The sequence below is a fragment of the Vicugna pacos genome, chromosome 9 (assembly GCF_048564905.1).
Source record: "Vicugna pacos chromosome 9, VicPac4, whole genome shotgun sequence".
Classification (NCBI taxonomy): Eukaryota; Metazoa; Chordata; class Mammalia; order Artiodactyla; family Camelidae; genus Vicugna; species Vicugna pacos.
This window is the reverse complement of record NC_132995.1, coordinates 54895450-54915626: the sequence shown is the minus strand read 5'-3', so window position 1 is coordinate 54915626 and position 20177 is coordinate 54895450. Positions and strand designations below refer to the sequence as shown.

General features: G+C 43.2%; 1 protein-coding gene across 1 annotated transcript in view; it reads right to left on the bottom strand.

Moving 5' to 3' along the window:
- The window catches only part of NOTCH2 (notch receptor 2), a 154421-nt gene that overhangs the window by 9382 nt on the left and 124862 nt on the right, over window positions 1-20177 (bottom strand). Inside the window, exons 16-29 of the mRNA XM_015249422.2 lie at window positions 19254-19373; window positions 18685-18837; window positions 13719-13947; window positions 12734-12935; window positions 11155-11308; window positions 10581-10765; window positions 8832-8964; window positions 8115-8351; window positions 5735-5847; window positions 4305-4810; window positions 2633-2980; window positions 1626-1768; window positions 1217-1427; window positions 406-502 (exon numbers count right to left, since the gene is read on the bottom strand). Coding sequence (XP_015104908.2) covers window positions 406-502; window positions 1217-1427; window positions 1626-1768; window positions 2633-2980; window positions 4305-4810; window positions 5735-5847; window positions 8115-8351; window positions 8832-8964; window positions 10581-10765; window positions 11155-11308; window positions 12734-12935; window positions 13719-13947; window positions 18685-18837; window positions 19254-19373 — 2831 coding nt within the window. The remainder of the gene's footprint in view (window positions 1-405; window positions 503-1216; window positions 1428-1625; window positions 1769-2632; window positions 2981-4304; window positions 4811-5734; window positions 5848-8114; window positions 8352-8831; window positions 8965-10580; window positions 10766-11154; window positions 11309-12733; window positions 12936-13718; window positions 13948-18684; window positions 18838-19253; window positions 19374-20177) is intronic.

Below are 20177 nucleotides of genomic sequence, written 5' to 3'. Positions count from 1 at the left end.
TAGTGTCCAGGGCTCAAGATGAGAAGCCTCCAAACTCAATGGTCACTGGCTTTCTTCCACTGTTTAATTCCACCTTCCCTTCCAGAAAGAGAAGTGCCCAGAGAGGATAAAAGAGAGACCTAGCCATGAAGGAAACTGCTATTTGCACACAGCAGTCCTAAGTCAAGTACCATCAGCAAGACCCTTGAGGAAGGAAGCATGTTTCTTCTATTATTTTTAAAGAGCTCTTTTTGAAAAACTTACTTAGGTAACCCAAAGCCACCCATAACCTGAAGACAACCTAGGATAGCCACTGATGGTCAGCGTGTAAAGACTATCACCCTTTTCTCCCATTCATGACACTCTAGATACCAAAGGGCAGAAATAAGAAATGTGAGCAGATAAAGTCTGACACAGCCAGCTTACCTTGGCTTTCTTGGGCTGGGGCCCTTCATCATCGACCCAATGTTCACTTGTTCCAGAACCGATTAGGTTAGCCTCTGAGACTTGCACTGAGAGATTTCTGATATGAGGGAATGAGGAAGGTGTAAAACAAGAGCAGAGGTTATATCATAATCTAAAATAGACTTTTTTTAACATTTTTTATTGATTTATAATCATTTTACAATGTTGCGTCAAATTCCAGTGTTCAGTACAATTTTTCAGTCATTCATGGACATATACACACTCATTGTCACATTTTTTTCTCTGTGAGTTATCATAACATTTTGTGTATATTTCCCTGTGCTATACAGTGTAATCTTGTTTATCTATTCTACAATTTTAAAATCCCAGTCTATCCCTTCCCACCCTCCACCCCCCTGGTAACCACAAGTCTGTATTCTCTGTCTGTGAGTCTTAAAATAGACTTTTCAATAATTTTTTTTTTACCGTCATACAGTCTTATGGCTGTACTCAGACTGTCAGGGGCCTTGGCTCAGGAAAAATGGGTAATACTACATTCCATTACCTGAGTAAATATCCTTTCCTTCCCCACTAATCAAGAGCTTACATGCAAGTATGCCTTGTCACAGAAGCGGAGCACCACTGGGATGATACACACAGAAGCGGAGCATCCAGACTCTTGACTATCGTAGCACTCAGGATCATGGTCAAGTGTGACAATGTGGCTCGGCCAGAGCTCAGAATTTAAACTCATGGTTCAGCAAGATCTGCTTTTCCCCTTAACCGTACTTACTGCTACTGAGATTACTAGCTTGTTGGCAAACTCTCTTACTTCAGTCCCACGGCATCCTGTCCCACGGGCTCACGGCGTTTGTGATTGCTGGAGTCACGGCGAAGGGTGAAACCTTCAGGCAGCCAGAGGGAGCCGTGTTTCCGCTTTCGTTTTGCCATGATGACCCCCAGCAGGATAATAAAGAGGATAATGACAACAGCAACGGCAAGGAGGTAGAGGAGCTGAGTGCGTTTGGGGGTCAGGGATTCACCTGCAAGTGCAGAGGGACGGGAAAGCGATGAATAAAACTTCAGCCTCTCAGTACGACCACTGAATTCCTCTAGGGAGCAGCTTTGCCCTCACCAGCCCTGAGAAATAGAGAGCTGCACATTGAAAATGTGCCCTTTCCTCTCTGCCCCCGAGTGACCCCTTTCTCCCCACACTTATCCCTAATTCCAGGGCTACTCACTGACAACAGACACAAGAGGGTAGGACAGGGTCCCCTGGATGGCGTGCGAAGCCAGGAGAGCTGCTGCTGCATCCGTGTTCTTGAAGCACTGGTCTGAGTCTTGAACACACTGGCGGTTGTCAATTTCCAGAAATACCTGAGAGCTGTGGGTTGCCGAGGGGAAAGAGGGCAAAGGGAAACGGTGAGAAAACAGACGGCTGCCCGTTCGGGAATCTGAGTTAGAGAGGGTTACATGAGCCTTATTCCTCACCCTCAGCTGCAGGCTGTCCACCCCTGGGACGCTGCCTTCAGACAGATCTCAGAAATTAAGATGTTGTCTTAGACCCTGAACACTAATTCCCACTTAGGGCATGTGTCACCTTCCTTGGTCTGGCTGAGTCCAAGCATTCTGATTTAGGCAACACAAGACTAAGTGAGACAATGGGGTGAAGCTGGTCTTCGGAGCTCTCCCCACTTTGGTGGGCTTCTTTTTCCCCTTGCCATGTACTCAACGGCACACAGAGCGACTCTGAAAATGCACCCCTGCCCCCTTTTTTTATTCCTCTCTCTCCTCTGTGTCTGCATCCACACCTCAGTGAGCTGTAGAGGTGAACTCTGAGATATACTAACAAACAGTGGGACGCAAGTGACAGATCAATTGCAGAATATCACCCTTGTCAAAGAGACATAAATGAAAGGCCTGAAAAGAAGGCCAGGATTAATACAAAGAGGAGTCACTGCTAGAGGGTGTGAGGCAGCTCTGGCCAATGGTTAAGAGAGTCTAGCACTCAAGGAGGCTGTCCTGACACCCTGCCTCCCACTTGCTCCAGCCCACTTTTCAGGGTCCCAGGATGAAGGCACACCTTTGGCATTAAACGTAAATACTGGGATGATGGGTTTGTGTGAGTTGGTTGGCTGTTCCATCCTCTGACCTTTCTTCTACAGGTTCAGTTATGACTTCTTCTGTGTGTCAAAGTGCTCAGCCTTATAAAATTAAGCTTCAAGGAGTGAAGAAATTAAAAACCTACCCAGCCACTTCCCGTTCTTGATCGCCAGGAAGGGACCTGCGCGTCAGTCTCTGCTTCTTCATGGCAGCCGACTTCTCGCCGTAGTAGGGGTAGACCATGAGGCCCCCCTGGGAGTCCCGTTTAATGCGCAGGTTGGTGTGGAGCAGGGTGCCCAGTGCCCGCAAGAAGCTGCGAGCATCCTGGAGCAGCTGTTCCGGCGGCATCAGCACCACAATAACCAGGGTACCCTCGGCCAGGATTTCTGGCCGGTCAGCAGCACAGTCCAGCCCATCCCAGCCACACTCCTCACTGTTGCATCCCTGGTCACAGTGGTTGTCTTTGAAGTGGTCTGCACAGTATTTGTCGTATCTAGGCAGAGGGAGGCAGAGGAGGAAGAGAACGAGGTAAGGGGCTCAGGCCAGACTGGAGCTCTATGTGATTTTTCTGCTTGGAACTAATGTGGGTTTTCCTACCCATCTTCTATGGCTCAGATTAGATCCCAAATGAAGGCTTCTGTGAATCTCCTAGTCCTGACTTCTTAGACTATAGATAGTCTATGCCCTTTAGCATCAGTGAGTGCCCCCGAATGAGAAAAAGCACTGGGCTCACTATGCTTACAGACACCCAGGCAGCTTATAATAGTGTTAAATCAGATTTGCAAGCAAATCTGAAACAAAAATCAACCGGTTCATGCTTCTGCTATTTTTGTATACATTGTCCTTGAGCTTTCAGGAGTAAAATGTGACTCTAGAGGGTGCTTCTGGAAACTGGACAGTAGCCCTGTACCATCAAGAGATGCTACACAGACAACCATGTTGATGTGGCCCATTTCTTTTCCAAACAAGATTGAATCCCAACTACAGAAGGTAGGCGGGGAGCAGTGTCTCCCACACAGGATACCAGATCTAACTGGTACAGCATCTTTCAAAGATTGGGAAAAGAAAATTGGATCCCAAAACCTATTGATGCAAAAGTCATTTCATTTTCAATTTCCTCTCCTCCCTCACTCCCCTCCCTTATAGTTACACCATCTAGTACAACTTGCCACTCTAGCTCAAAGAGGCGATCAGGAGCCGGGAGTAGCTGTACGCACTTTGGTAAGTTCTTGAACCTCCTATTTCTCAGTTCCCTCGCCTGTGAAAGGCCATTAACTTTACCTATGCCTCACAAGGTTGTTGAGAATTAATGAAGTTACATTGAATGGGATGACTAAATGGAAAGTTATTACGTAAACCACAAAGCTCCCTGTAACTGCAACAATGAAGACCAGGAGGTTTAAGTTGCTTAATCTAGTTTACGCTTCCTGATAAAACCAGATGGGGAAACCCCGTCTTAGGGAAAGAAATGGGGCAAACAGAGAGAGGTACAGACCTTCCGTCCATCCTGCAGGCAAGTAACGTGAGAGGCTGCCTGAGAGCAGGTAACACCACTTCCAAAAGTGATTTCCCCCAGGAGGTTGTGAGAGCAGCAGGCGAGGAAGAAGAGAGAGGCAGAGAGAGGGTGGTTGTGCAGTGAGCGTTCCTGTGCCTCTGTCAGCAAGGGAGAGCACAGGGTAGTGTGCAGTGGGACAAGACTGACAGCCTGAAAGCAGAGGCAACCGGGGCTGAAGCTCTGGAGCAGTTAGGAGCAGGAACAAGAAACCGAGGTGTGTTAGTGACAGTGTCCCTCAGTCCTGGGGACCCTGGACTCTTACTTGCATGTCTTGCTATTCCCCTGGCATTCAAAGTTGTCAAACAGGCACTCGGCCGTGTTGCACAGCTCATCACACTGGTTGTTGATGTAATCCCAGCAGGGGAGTGGGGAGGAGCAGTTGGCCCAGGGGTTCTCCATGGTGAGGGAACAGTCACCCCCATCCCACTGGCAGGCGTGGCTGTTGCAGACCTCATCGCAGACACCATCCCGAGCTTTGTCAGCACAATACTGGCTCAGACAGGTGGCAGGAGGAGTGCTGGTGGGGGCCGTGTAGAGCTCACAGTGGCTGCCCCAGAATGGTGGAGGACACTGGCAAGAGTAATAAGGAGGCTGGCGCTGAGGGTAGCAGCTACCCCCATGCTGGCAGGGGCTACTGGCACAGCCCGACTCGCAGTCCTTGGGGTTGGGGCAGAAGCAGCGGGGTCCTGAGGCCGTGTGCACACACTGCTCCCCTCTCCTACACTTCACTTGTCCACAGCTGCTCTGGCATCTTGCCCCGGAGAATCCCTGTGGAAATCAGTGAACAAATGAGGGTGGCAGGCCGACTCTTGAGGGCATGCCCCATTTTCCCTCCCAACCCCCTCTCGGGAGGCAAAGATGAGACACCTGGCTGAGATCCCTCTGTGTAGCCTCCTGGACTAGGTTCTAGGGAGAGACCTCTTCAAGTTAACCGGAGGTCAGGGCTGGCAGTCCCATAGGAGGCAGACAGAAGTTTCTCACTCTAAGAGATCACTTCTAGAAATGAAGTCCACAGTTCATGCAGGACCGGAGTCAGGTGACATATGAGTGCCTTTCCTAGCCGCCGTGAGATCACTCTTATAATGACCTTACAGGGGGAAGAAACTCACTTCAGAGGACTGGGTGCCTAGGAGACTTTCCCATGTCATTTTGTTCTTAAATGCTTAGTCCAGGCCAGGGTTACTGGACAGGTTTCCTTTTGGTATCGCTCCATGTGTAGTGATCGGTTTTAGGGAAGTTTTAGCCTCTGGCAAAGCGTTTGCACAGCAAATGGCTAACGTTAGGCTTCCTTCGAGTTGAAGCAGCAGCCTGCTCCCAAATAGGCCCAGCCAAGGAACGTGAGCAAAGTGGCATTTCCAACCAACTCTGCCCCAAACTGGGCAGCAAGACTACCCTTCGGCACAGGACCCAGAAGCCAGAGACACTAGCCCCATTTTCAAGCGAACATTCCATCCTCCTTGGTGCTTCTGAAGACTGACACTCATAGCTGAGGGAGCTCGCCGGTTCTGGGAATTTCTTAGTTCTAAATGGAAAATGGAAGCACTTTCTTCTACAGAGGCTAAACTTAGGAAATGTCCCCACCAAGAACGTTCTCTGCAGAGCCCAGAAACATCAGGTTTACTCTCTCAGCTTTGTCACAGGCTTTAGGGACGGATGAGAGCGCGCTCCTTCAATAGGCAGCATGGCACTCACCGGAGGACAACGACAAATGAAACCATCAGGCATGTTGCTGGCCACAGCACAAGTCCCTCCATTCAGACAAGGCATCTGGGGACACACGTCGACAAAAGTTTCACAATGACGACCTCAGGGTAGAAAATAAAAGGGGGTTTTAAAAGGGAGAAGTGGTAATTGCAAGTTGGTAAACAGAACACTACTAGGATGTGAGCTAGTCAGAGGACTAGAGAAGGAGCAAGAGGCGTGAGAATTCAGTTCTAAGCCAAAGGGAACATGAGAGGATGGAGACATTCACTGGCTCTCAACACGCCTGGCCCACCACTGGCTCAGGCCAGTTCCCTCGTCTGTCTTGTCTAAGCACAATGGCACCATGCCCGGATCGACTCACAGAACAAGATGGGTACCAAAAATGACTCTAAGCTCTCCAAAAAAAAAAAAAAAAAAGGAAAATGACACCTGAACATTTTTTTGAAGGCACTTTAGCTGTCATGAGTCAAAAGAAACATTTAGCAAAAGTGTTCACTGCATTTTGTTAACATCATCTACTTCATAGGAAAGGCCACCCCAGGCCAATACGTCCAAATGGTGATTTGTGGTTTGTAGCGAATTTTCATCTCTCGCATTGCTTTCCAGTCTTTTCTAGCCTTTCTGTAACCTGATTGGCACTGCTTTAAAACACAGCTTAATAATCCCAGAGTTAGTGATCTCCAGGCACAGCTCTAAAACAGAAGGCACCTTGAGCCCACTGCTCCATGACAAATTGAACTAAGCAAATGAAATCACGGGGGAGACGTAGGGCAATGCTGGGGCCTCTTGGCAAATAGCAGGCTTCAGGCCCCATCTGGCCTTCAGGCACTTAAAAGGGAAAAACAGCAATAATTCTGGCCAACCAGAATTAGGAGGCAGGGGTTACAAATGTTCGTGTCTTCACATCACTGCAGCAGACAATAACCAGGAGCAGCCATCACGTGGGCACGGGGCTCAGGGACTGGTGGTCATCTCAGTATTCGCATCCCACAATAATTGCAATCAATGAGTCAAGAATTTTTTATTCACAAGAGTGGAAAATGCAGAAACACCACTTCCTGGCTGTGGGACTCCAATTCAAGGTGTGGTCCATTCCTTCCTTCATCTGCTTCCTTCTTTGTTTGTGTTTGTTTCCAGATAAAGGGAGCCTCAGAGGCAATGAAAGGAACCACTTCTCTGGCTTCCGAAGCACACTGTGACAAATATGAGACTGCAGACAGACTGTTCATACCCTTTCTGTCCAGGTTTTGGACTGTTTCTCTTTTGATACTACACACCTAGGCATCTCCCAAATCTCAAAATCTGCCCCATTTTTAAATAAAATTCCAAAGTTTTAAAAGGCAACATATCTTTAAAACCGAAGGAAGGATGTCTGGATATCATAGGTTCAGAACACAGCAGAGTCCAACTTGCCAAAGCAGACGACTGCAGACTCTTATCTGACCCCTAATGAATACTTCCACGGCATAAGATTTGGAATGGCCCAGAGGTGCAAGACAGATTTCTGAGCATCTGATGATACTGCCACATTCAGTATATATATAAACAACAACTTTAGTTCCTCAAAGTCACCAAACTGGCCTTCTGCACAAGTAATCAGTAGGTGCCTATGATACAGTCCCTATTCTGAGGCAGAACTTGGTCATCTTTATGATCTGGGATGAAAAAAAAAACAAAACCTTGAGAAAAGACTGGGAGCACAGCCAAGTCTCAGCTGTGCAGGTCATACGTGTGGCCACTGAAGCTTTCCTGTTCATACATTCATAACCTGTTTTTGGTTAAACACATCCCAGTTCGAACCTACTCTCCTTAAGTGTCCTAGAAGCTCTTAAGCCTCTCTGGATCCCAGAGGAGGAAAGAAAGTCACGGTGGCAGTGACTACCCAGTAACTCAAGCCACTACATGCCAGATGAGGCCTGGTGGTAAAACTAGAGTTAGATGTGAGATTCCTGAAAAGAAGAAGTGATTTTGCTCAGATGAAAAGAGTTCCAGAGATGGATGGTGGTGATCGTAGCAAAGCAAGGTGAATTGACTTAATACCACTGAACTGTACATTTAACGATGGTTAAGATGATCAATTTTATGCTGCGTATATTTTACCTCAATTAAAAAAAAAGTTATTTTGCTCAACTACTCCCAAAATTCTATTTCTTTTTTTATATTTCTGCTACAACATGACACAATCAATATATAACAAAAGAGAAAGCATCTCTCAGGAAAAGCAAAAGGTAGAGTGTCTGCAACATCCATGGAGCTCAGACCTAAGAAAAAACTGGGCCCTTGAACTAAGCTGGATCGTACAGGGCCTAACACCATCACCGAAACCCCTCTCCCTGGCACAGTGGCGGGGAGGCTGGGAGACGCTCACCGGTAAAGGCGCTGCGGCAGACACACAGGTAGTCGTTGGTAAGCTGTATGCAGTCCAGGCTGCCCTCAGAGCTGCAGGGGTTGGACAGGCACTCGTTGATGTCCCCCTCACACCGCTCTCCGGCAAAGCCAGGCAAGCAGCGACAACTGTAGCCCCCGATCCGATCCACACACTGACCGCCGTTGAGGCAGTGGGGACCCCTGGCACAGTCATCAATGTTCTCTTCACAAAGCAGGCCTGGAGGAAAGAGGGGAGAGAGAGAAAAACATGACAATCCTCAGACCACCGCCTTCCAGCAAGAGAGAACCACCTCGGTCGACACTTTCACACGGTTCATCAGGTTACACTCCTCCATCTGTGGTGGGACCTCTTAGATTGGGCAGGGAAAATCACACTTCTGACTCATGAGAACTGCCATCCTCCTGGTCACCAGAAAGAGCACAGGGAGGAGTACGCTGAGGGCTTCAAATGTTCTCTCCTACACACCCCAATGAAGCAGTCCCTTACGGAGCAGTTAGTATCACTTTTTTCAACAATAACCAGACAGAACTGAGAACAGGAGTCAGAGCATCAGAGTTAAGCAGGAGATGAATGAAATGGCTTGAATTGCCAGGATTCAGAATAATGTTTGATTTTTTAAAACCCCCTCAACACTAAAAATGGATTTACAACTTAGAGAATGCCCTGGATGGAGGACAGGTAAGGCCAACTTCATACCCCGAGTGCCTGGTGGGCAGGAGCACTTGAAATGGTTCACAAGGTCGATGCAGGTGCCTCCATTCTGGCACGGCTGATTCTGGCACTCATCCACCTCATATTCGCAATTGACACCCTGATATCCAGGGACACACTGCCAAGAGCAAACAGAAAGAACAAGAAATATTAGAGACCCTTGCTGGAAAGACCATGAGAGTATCTGGTAAGTTACTGTGGCCCTCTCCCCACAGACTTCTCCCAGCTCTGTATGCTCCTCTGGCGTCATCACACTCACTACTAATCGCCCTGTGTAGGGTCAACTTGTAGCTGACTGGTATTTACCTCTTCCTGCTGAAAAAGCCACTTGAAAGGGAAGACAAGGACTGAATATTCTGAGGGGTATTTCAGATGTGTCCCTTGTGCAAAACTTTTGTCCCTCCTGTGTGCAGGTTTTCCCATCTTTAAAATATGCAGTCCTGTGTATGTGATCAGGACCCTATGACTCACTAAGTGGTCTATGTGGATGGTAGTAAAGATACGGCATGAATCAATCTCCAGGTTCAGGAAACCACATGTCTGTGTGAGACACTGGCCGATACAGGGGTGAGGGCACAGAGAGTGGGCTAGCTAGCCGGGCTAGACGGAGGGGTTCTAGGGCTTTGAGGGCTGAGCAAGGAAAAAGACACTGACCACAAAGTGGCTCTATCTTTGACAGGCCTGCACACGGGGAAGTCCCTCCCAGCATGCTCTCGTCTGGAGGGAGGAGGAAGGTAAGGACAGGAGGGCAGATGAACTCGGAGGGAAGGGGTAACAGAGAGGGGGCTGACGTGTTGGTGATACCACTCAGCAGCCAGCCAGAGTCTCTGGGTCAGAGAGCTCTGAAGGGCAGCAGTGGCTTGTCCTGGGGCTTATCTTACCTCCAGCTAGCAGGTATCGGCTGCTGTTTTACAGAATATACAAAACAGGCAGGCTGTCCGTGGCCAAATTCTACCTATTAGGGCTATGTTTAAAACAGCTCAATGTGTGCAAATTTGAGTTTGGTGCCAGTGGCTTTTCAGCTAACAGTTCCCAGCCTGCTGTGAAGAAATAACTTAGAAGCCAATATACAGAGGCTCATTTATGAGAAACAGAGAAGCAAAGCTTTTCTCAGTGTTAGTTGGTGGCCTAAACTGGTATCAAATTCATGTCTCTGGTATTTCGTTAACATCTTGATCTAACCATTGTCGGCCCAGACATTAAGAAGACAACGACATGTCCCTTAAAAGACACATACTTCCTCAAATATACACATGTGTGATGCTACACAGAACAGGCTGAGCATCATTGTTTTGAGAGCATTATTAGTTGACTGATCAATGACTGCATACAAAGATGACATGGGTCAAAGGGACACTACTCAAAGTGGCTTCTTCTATCTCAACTGCTATTCACAGAAGTACCAGGGGCTGCTGAGCTGGGTGGGCCTGTGAAAGGCACTCTGGTAGTGAATATTGGCTCTGAATTCTGGAAGCAACCCTGTGGGAGTGAGATGGATCCAGACTTCTGTAAAAATAACCTTACCAGAGCTGTGTTAACTCATGGCACAGGGGGACTGAAAGAAACAGTGATTAGCAAACACTGTAATGGTGGTTAGTTAAAACAAAACAAAACAAAACAAAACTATAAATTGTGAAAGTAAGACATAAGGAGCTAAACTCAGTATATTAGTGTTCGTAACAGTTGTGCCATCTTCTGGGAGGTCTCTGACCGCTGCCTGCTTATCTTACTCACCTCACATCTGTATCCACCGATGAAGTCTCTGCAGGTGGCTCCATGCTGGCAGGGATTGGACGAGCACTCATCAAGCTGGTCCTCGCAGTAGCTGCCGGTGTAGCCCAGGGGGCACTGGCAGTGATGCGAGTTGCCAGCATTGATGCAGACGCCTGAGTGCTGGCACAAGCGGTCAACGGGCACCCCTGGGAAACCCAGTGGGGGAAGAAACATCACCAAAGAGCACAAAACATGTCAAGTTCAGCCCAACTAATGGGAAAACTAATCTAAGCCTGTTGACACATCAAATTTTATTTTTGTTCAGTTCAGACCCTCAGCACCAGTTTTATATTAAAAATAAACAAGCCCTGAAAGTGGACTGTTCCTTTGTGTCATTTCTAATACAGTTCTCTTTGGAACCTCTGAACCTGTTCCTCTGCCTGTCACCTTCTGTTTCAGTCCCTTTCTCCAGAGTCTGGCCCATCCATGACTCTCTGCCCTTCCCTCTCCTCCCACGACAATACTTGCCCTAAAATGTTGCTGGTCAGTCAACACTTGGTGGACTGACCCTGGAGTCCGCGCAGGCAGAGCTCACCTCTGTGGGAGGCCGCCACCTCGCAGGAGACGCTGGGCACGTCACAGTACGCGCCAGCCCATCCAGACGGACACAGGCACCGGGACTCTGCTTTTTCCTGAACGCAAGTACCTTTGTTTTTACATGGAGACCGACTACAGAGGTTCACCAGGGTCTGAAACAGAGGCATACACATACGTCAACATTCAAACACCAGAAACGAAGAAAATAAGTTACACTGCATTTTAAGAAACCTAAGGAAAGCACACTAACTAATTTTTTTAAAAAAGGAGCCCTCACCCAAGCTTTAAACTAGATCCACTGTTCCCAGATAATCTAATCATTTATACAGTCTAATTCCTTTTACCTCTGCTATTTAAAAATTCTTCCCACAGAAGTTTAAGAATTTGAGGAAGCCCAATAGGTTAAGTTATTCCCTATAACATGCTTGTGTCTAGAAGCACGACCATCCTGCAGGGCTAGAAAGAAAGAGTTAAAACTGTCAGACAGCACCTACATCTTCTCCTTTGTGAGCAGTCCACTTGGGGTTGATCAAATCTGGCTGTGTTGAATATGAATAAAAGGCCTTAAAGCCTGTTAATAAACCTAAAAACTGTCAAAGGGCTTAGTTTGATGGGAGAAACTCAGGCCTGAGGCACAGAGTGCCAGTGGACTAGCACCTTCCCCTAACTCACAGGTGGTGGCCTGGCCCCCGGGATTGGAAGGGCATCTCACAGAATGCTTGTGAAAGAACGGCTGAGGGGAGGCGGTGTGCTCCACCAGCACCTGGAGATACACGGGGACAACAGCATGAGCCCCACGAAGAATTCCACCCCATCCGCAGAATCAGCCACAGCTCTTTCACATGCAGACGTGCTTATCTGCACGGCCAATCCAGCCAAAGCCTGACTGAAGTGTACCCTGTAAGGCTTTGTTCCCAATTCTTGGACTTCTGGTATTTTATCATTTTACCACTGTTTAAGAGGTAAAATTGCATAAAATTAAACACAAATGCTGTTTGGTATGCAACTCTGGAAAAGTTATTTTGCCCCCCGGGGACTCTTCCCAGTCTCTTCTTCCATGAAATGACAGGCTAGACTAGTTGGCTCGAAGGGATCCTTTCATCCTAAGAGTCTATGAAAACGTATATTTAAATATTTGGATTTAAAAGATATGTGAATATTTTGGATTTGAGAATGTTACACTGTTGCAAGACATGATAATTATCATTATCCCCTTAGGTGTTAAATCTGACCTTTAAAAACTGTATTTTGATTGTTCTTTATTTCCCTTTTTGTATTCCCTAAGTGATATCTATGTGCTCATTTCCCACATGTATTTCCTGCAGTTCTTGGTTAGCCTGTTAAAACAGTCTTATGTCTATTAATCGACATAATCTTGTCAGTGTCACCATTCTGGAATCTTTCAGCTATTAAGTTGTCCAGGTTTATCTTGGGGACATCCCTGAGATGCAGAATTTTCTCTTTATCCCTGAGACAGAGAATTTTCTCTTCTAGGTGGGGCTTCTGCCTAGAAAAGGAACAGGTGTAATACTCAACTACTTTGATGGAGCCGAGTGAATGTGATGGAATCTAATTACCTGGCAGTTTTTCCCAGTGTAGCCCAATGGGCAGGTGCAGCGGTAGGTACCCAGGCCATCAACACACGTTCCTTCATTCAAGCATGGATGAGAGTTGCACTCATTGATCTCATGTAGGCAGAAAGGGCCAGTGAAGCCCACGGGGCACAAGCAAGAGAAGGAGTTAATTCCATCGACACACGTGCCACCATTGAAACAGGAGCTAAGGAGCAAACAGGGAAAATGTCATCAGCTTTGTGATCTGGTTCCTCTGATCTGCTCTTGAAAAATGAAGGTTCCTGGAATCTAAGATAGTACATGGGCAAATACTCCCGAACCACTAAACCCAGTAAGCTTTACCTTTTTCCAAACTAGAAGGGATGCCAATTAGCCTGAGTCCCAGCTTCCTTTCCACAACCATGAAGCTTAGAGAAGTATTTAAAAGACTGAGCTCATTATAGATTTCTAAAGAAAGTGAAGGTTTCCAGGTTTTACCCAGTCCTTCTGTAGCTTTCCATGTATCATATTTCATTTCATCCCTGAATCAATTTAATTTATAAGGAAAGTGTTAAATAAATAGCTCCTGACTCTTGATTTTTTTTGTGTGAAAAAGAAACAGAACAAATTTGTTGATTAAAAAAAAAGAAACAAACTGCCCAGAAATTACTTAAAGAGGGATGACAAATCTGCAAAGAAACAGGAATTTTTAATTATCAACTGAAATGAATGAGACCAAAAGGAGAATGGAATAGAATTATAGCTCTTTCTATTCCCTAAGCAAGAAATAAATGATGATCCATCCCACTAAGCTTTTCAATCTCTGATCTTTGAGTTTGTCCCACATGTCTACAAGGAATTAGGAACTGGACAACAGGAGATGACTGTGGGGTGGGATCCAAGTGGATGCCTTATCCCTGCCCCATGATCCCAGTATTGCGCTCTGTAGTTTCCTCCCCTTTCTGCCTTTTTCCCTAAGACACTGGTGCCTGGAACATGGGCTGCTCACCTCTCAGTGCACTCGTCAATGTTGTTCTCACAGTGGACTCCATCGAATCCCGCCTGGCACTTGCAGGTATAACTATTGACATAGTCGGAGCAGGTCCCGCCGTTCTTACAGGGTTCACTCAGACACTCATTCATGTCTGTCTGACACTTATCCCCAATGAAGCCCGGAAGGCATAAGCAGGAGAAAGTATTCACTCCATCGACACAGGAACCTCCATTCTGGCAAGGATCTAAGTCATTGCACAGAAGAATTAGAACTCTGAACAGCAGCATCAATTTAATCTTAGATCATGATGGTGAGTACCCTGAACTGAGTCACATTAAGAACAGTAACGATTCTGACTTTTCTCTTTATGTCGATTTTGCCCTGACTCCTCCGTTTATGAAAATGAATGCAGTAACACTTGCCTGAAATTCTTAACCTGTTTGATAATTGGAACAAACTGTACATACATCACTAATAATTTTGCCAAATTAAGTCATAAAACTTGTACTGGGCCCATATACATTTGCAAATCAAATATATGCCCCAACACAGAGAATCTCAGAAATAACAATAAAGATTTTCAAAAAGGTGTATGTGGTGGTGAAGTGGGTGGGGTAGAAGAGAATACATATTAATCAACCTCCGTGTTGATTTTTTTCCCTTTCTCTTCCCTCCCTCCCTTCTTTCTTCCCTTCCTTTCTTGTTTTTGTTTGTTGTTTTCTTAGACTTAAATAGAATTAGGAAACAAGATTTTTAAAAAGAAATTTTAAATATCAGATAGTTTGATCTTAGAACACCTTAGAGTCATAGCAATTAATCAAGAAATTTTGAGCTACTATCATGGCACTGTCCTCTGCAATACAGATGCACACAAATCAGAACAAGAAATACAAAAAATGTAGCTCCTGGTATTAAGGACCTTAAAATGTAATTGCAAAGACAAGTCATAAACATAAAAATAAAACTAAACACCAGGTGGGTAATGTAGCCCTTATTTTATAAGAGGGATATTTATACCTTATTCATCCATGATGCTAATTTCATCCTAAGGCTAATTCGCAATCTCTAAAGGATCAATTATAAAAAGTCCTATTAAGCTTTCTTATCCACAGTACACAGTACCCAGCTACTTCAATTTCCATAGCACCTTTCAAGAAGTTCACAAGAATTTACTAAATTATTTTAAGCTAATTGTAAATATTGCTAGTCCCACTTCAAATAGGAAAAAATTTTAAATACTGCAAATTTGACTGATATACTAATTAATGTAAGAAAGGAATCAAAATAGTTTGATTCCACTCCTTTAAATTTCTCCATCACGTTGCTTGGACATATTTTTTTCACCATTAGTCACACAATGTTGAAATCACTTGTCTACGTGTCTTTATTTCCTAAGAGACTATGAGTTTCATAAATGCAAGGACTGGGTTTTATTTATTTTGGCAATGTGAGGATCAAACTTGGTGTCATCCATATGATAATCTGAAATTGTATACACTGTGAATTAAGAGAAATCTACTTTAAAGACACAGGTAGGCCAAAAGTTAAAGGGTGGGAGATAAATTCACCTTAACAATAAACGAAAGAAAGCTAGGGTATTAATATCAGGCAAAGCAGTCTTCAGAGCAAAGGATGTTACAAGGGTTAAAGAAGGTCATTTCATGACAAAGGACTTAATTCTTCAAGAGAACATAACAATCCTTCAAGCTTATGTACTTAATATGAAATCTTCAAAATATATTAAGCAAAAACTGATAGAACTGCAAGGAGAAATAGTCAAATCTACAATGATGGGGGAGATTTCAATACTCCTCTGTCAATAATTGACAGAATTAGTAAACAGAAAATCAGGGAGGATATAGAGGATCTAAAATTCCTGTCAACCAATTTGAATTAGTAACATTTATAAAACACTCCATCAAAAAACAGATAATCTTTTCAAATGCACACAGAACATTGACCAAAACAGACCATACACTAGGCCATAAGACACATTTTAGTAAATTTAAAGTAATTCAAATCATGCGAAGCATGTTCAATGATCACAATGGACGTAAGCTAGGAATTAGTTAACAAAAACTACCTGGAAGGAATCAGCAATGAAAGATACTTGGAAACCAAAGAACACACTTCTAAATAACTTAACGAGTCAAAGAACAAATCCAAATGGAAACTAGAAAGTGTTTTGAGCTGAATGAAAATAACATGACATATCAAAATCTGTGAAATACAGCTAAAGCAATACTTTAAGGAAAAATAGCATTAAATGCTTATGTTAGAAGTAGGAGAAAGAACTAAAATCTGAACTTCTATCTTAAAAAACTAGAAAAAGAAGGGCAAACTAAACCCAAAGTAATGAAAAGAATAAAGAGCAGAAATCAATGAAATAGGAAACAGTAAAACAACTGAGAAAAACCAAGAAACTAAAAACAGATTCACTAAAAAGATTACTAAGATCAATAACCCTCTTCCAAGAGCAGTCAGGAAAAAAAGAGAGAAGACATAAATTACCAATATCTGAAATAAGACAAGGGAAATCACCACAGCTTTAATGCGCGTTAAAAGTACAATAAAGGAATATTACGAATGACTCAATACCAACAATTCTGACAACTTAGGTAAAGCAAATAAAACTCATTCATTGAAAGACGCAAATTACCAAAACGCAGTAAAATAGAAATGTACACCCTGAACATCTACTAAAGGAAGGAATTAAATTTACAGTTAAAAACCTTCCCAGAAAGAAAATTCCAGGCTCAGATGCTTAGTAGAAATAACACTAATTCTACTCAAATCCTTTCAGAAAACAAAAAGGAAACACTTCCCAAATTGTTCTATGAGACTAGCATTGCCCCCTTATAAAAACCATACGAATATAAGGAAATTGGAGAATAACATGCCTCTGAACATAGATACAAAAATTCTTAGCAAAATTTTGGGAAATAATATCCCAAAGAGAAATAACACATTATAACCCAAGTAGAATTTATTCCAGGGATTTAAGGTTAATTCAACACTTAAAAATCAGTTAACATAATTTGCTTAAAGGATCTTAAAAAATGGTATTAGCACAGAAAAATCATTTTCAAAAATAATATTCATTTTCAGAAATAACATTCATTATTTAAAAAGAAGAAAATTCTCAGCAAGTCAGGAGTATGTGGTGAATTCCTCAATTTGACAGAAGGCATCTACCCAAAGACCTACAGGTAACATCACACTTAGTGGCAAAAGACTACATGCTTTTCCCTTAGAATCAAGAACATGGCAAGTTTGGTGTCTCTCACCACTCCTCCGCATTTACTGAAGCCAGTGCAATAATGCAAGAAAAATAAATAAAATGTATACAGATTTAGAAATAAGAGAATACAGAAAAGAAATAAAAGGCATAGCAGTTATATTTATTTAGAGATAACGTAATTTATTATCTCTAAAAAATTCTAGGAATCTAAACTAAACTAGAAGCTACACTAATCTAGATTTAATAATAAATGAGTTTAGCAAGATTACAAAACAAAATTACTGTTTAAAACCTTTAAAACTCACACTATACATAAAAATTAACTCAAAATAGATCGTGGACCTTAAGGTCAGTGATAGAAGCATAAAACTTCTAGAAGAAATCAAAGGAGATAAACCTCAGTAACTGTGAGTTAAACAATGTTTGTTAAAGATACAAGAAGCATGAACTATGAATGGAAATTATAGTATATTGAATTTAATCAAAATTAAATTATTCCTCTTTAAAATAAAATTAAAACAAATTTAAAACAATTTAAAACAAATTAAAATAAAATTATAAATAGGGAGAAAACAGTTTTAAAGCAAATATCTGACAAATAATTTATATCTAGAATAAAATGAACTCTTTCAACTCAATAATAAGACAATCCAATTTTCTGAACAGGCAAAGAATTTGAATATACACTACACTAAGATATACCACTGGCCAACAAGCACATGAAAAGATGTCCAACATCATTAATAAATAGGGAAATGCAAGTTAAAACCACCATGAAATACCATACATATCCACTAGAATAGCTAGAATTAACATGAGTAATCATATCAAGTGTCCCTGAGGATGTGGTTCTACTGCTTGTGGGAATGAAAATGATACAACCACCTTGGAAAACACTTTGGCAACTCTGTGAAAAGTTAAACATACGCCAACCACATAATTCATCTATTCCACTCCTAGGTATTTTACTTAAGAGAAATGAAATTGCATGTCCACACAGACTCATTCGTAGCAGCATTATCTGTAATACCCTAAAACTGTTAAAAAGCCAACTGTCCTACTAGTGAATTGTAGTAAATCCAAACAATGGAACACAACTCAGCAATAAAACAGAATGAACTATTAATACACACAACATGGATGAGTCTCAAATAATATGCTGACTGAGAGAAGTCATATTCCCTCTTTTCAAAAGAGTTTCCATTATATGATTCTATTTATATAAAACTGTAAATAAACATTTTCAAACAAACCTATAGTAACACAGGTAGAGATCCCTGGTTGCGTGGGAATAGGGAAGTGGAAAGGAGAGTTAAATGACAAAGGAGATGAGAATGCTTTCAGGGGGATGGATATGTTCAGTATCTTGAGTATTGTTTTCAGCTGTCATATATCAAAACTTACTGAATTACACATTTAAATACTGGCAGCGTACTGTATGGTAACTATACCTTAATGGATCTGCTTTTTTTTTTTTCAAAGGTGTTCAAACCATTGTCCCCACTGCGTCAATGTACAAAAATCAGTAAGTGAATGTTTAAAAGTGATTCTATTGCCTCAAATCCTAAAGCTACTAGCTTCAAAATGAAGATTTTAAAAAATATGAATATTAAAGACATGCGATAAACTATTGGATGGCCAGTCTCAGTACTGAGAGGCAGGTGCCTCTGCTGACTTCTTCTCTGCTCCCTGCAAGCTTTCCTCTCCCTCAGGGGCTTAGGAGCTGGCTGGCATACTCACTGGCAAGGCAGTCATCGATGTCCTCCTCACAGTCCATACCACTGAAGCCTGGAGGACACTCGCACATGTAGCTGCCCTGGGTGTTATGGCAGAGACCGTGGTTCATGCAGGGCCTGGAGACACACTCATCAATGTCAATTGTACACCGCTGACCTGGAAACACAGGGGCAATGAATGGTCTAGTCTTGGAAGTTGAGTCCCACAGCAATGTACCTGAGGCCTGAGCTTCAGCTGGGGTGGATGAGGCTACGCCAAGGATATTCTTGTGGTTCTCCTGCTTTGGGAAGCCCTGTAAGGCTTCTGTGCCCCGGCAAGTGGCTGCCCAGGTACTACAATTCCCTGTAGAACATCAGAGTTTCAGACTCAGATTGGAGTCTTCCAGCCACTAGGGGGCCCCAAAGACATGTAAAATAGAAAAGCTTTCTAAGACTTTCCAGTTAGCAAATTCTCTGCAAGACCTGTGTTCTTGACAAAGAAGGGCAAACCTCAAAATACCAGGCCCTCCTTGTCATCTGATAACCTGACCATTTTGTTTGACGTTCTTGGTTTCTCCATTCTCATGCTGTTACCTTTCCAGCCAGGAGCACACTGGCAGGTGTAACTCTCAAAATTTGGTGCCTCTTTGCAAACAGCAGCGTTCTCACAAGGGTTTGGGGAACACGGAGCCAATACAGTCTGACAGTTCTTGCCTGTAAACCAAATGACAGGGTTTATCACAAAGAATTATTCAAGGAAATTGAAATTTCCCCAAATTCTATACCAAAAAATGCTCCCTGAATTCAGGTCTAATGTAATGGGCAAGAGCTTTGGAATATGAGAGACCTATGGTCCTTTGTGCATTGTTTCTGATGTGATTACTAACAGTGTGATCTTAGGCAAGTTATTTATTTTCTTTGAGCCTTCCATATAAATAATATGGGAATTAGGATGATATGGCTTGATAGAGGCTTTTGTGGATTAAATGAAAAAATGCTTATGAGGTCCTTATTAGCATAAAGCTGGGCACATAAAATAAATACCCAACAACTGTTGGACTGCTATCATCTTCATGTTACTATCACCAGTGGTTACATGGATTTGGACACCTGCATCAATTAGGAGTGATAGTTTCTGCATCTTCATAAGATTGATTCAGCTACTCAGAAGCTCAGCCACACAGATCCCACTTCACATGAGCAGGGAAGAAGCAACAACACAGCCTCCTACTCCTTAAAATCTCTGCTACCTGTTGCGGCAATGCAGTTGATCAGAAGGCCATCAGAGGTGGAAAACAGTGAAGTAATTCTGACTGTCTAGTAACATCTCTCCTTATATAAACATCAACAACATGACATTGATTGTTGCCCACCAACATTTCCTACCTTAGTATACTGAATATAAGATTCCAGCAAAAAAAATTAAGAATGCCTTTACTAAAAGGGAGATAAAGTTGTTTTTAAAGTCAACTTATAAGACTGTAACTTGTCAGAATGGATACCATCAAAAAGAACACA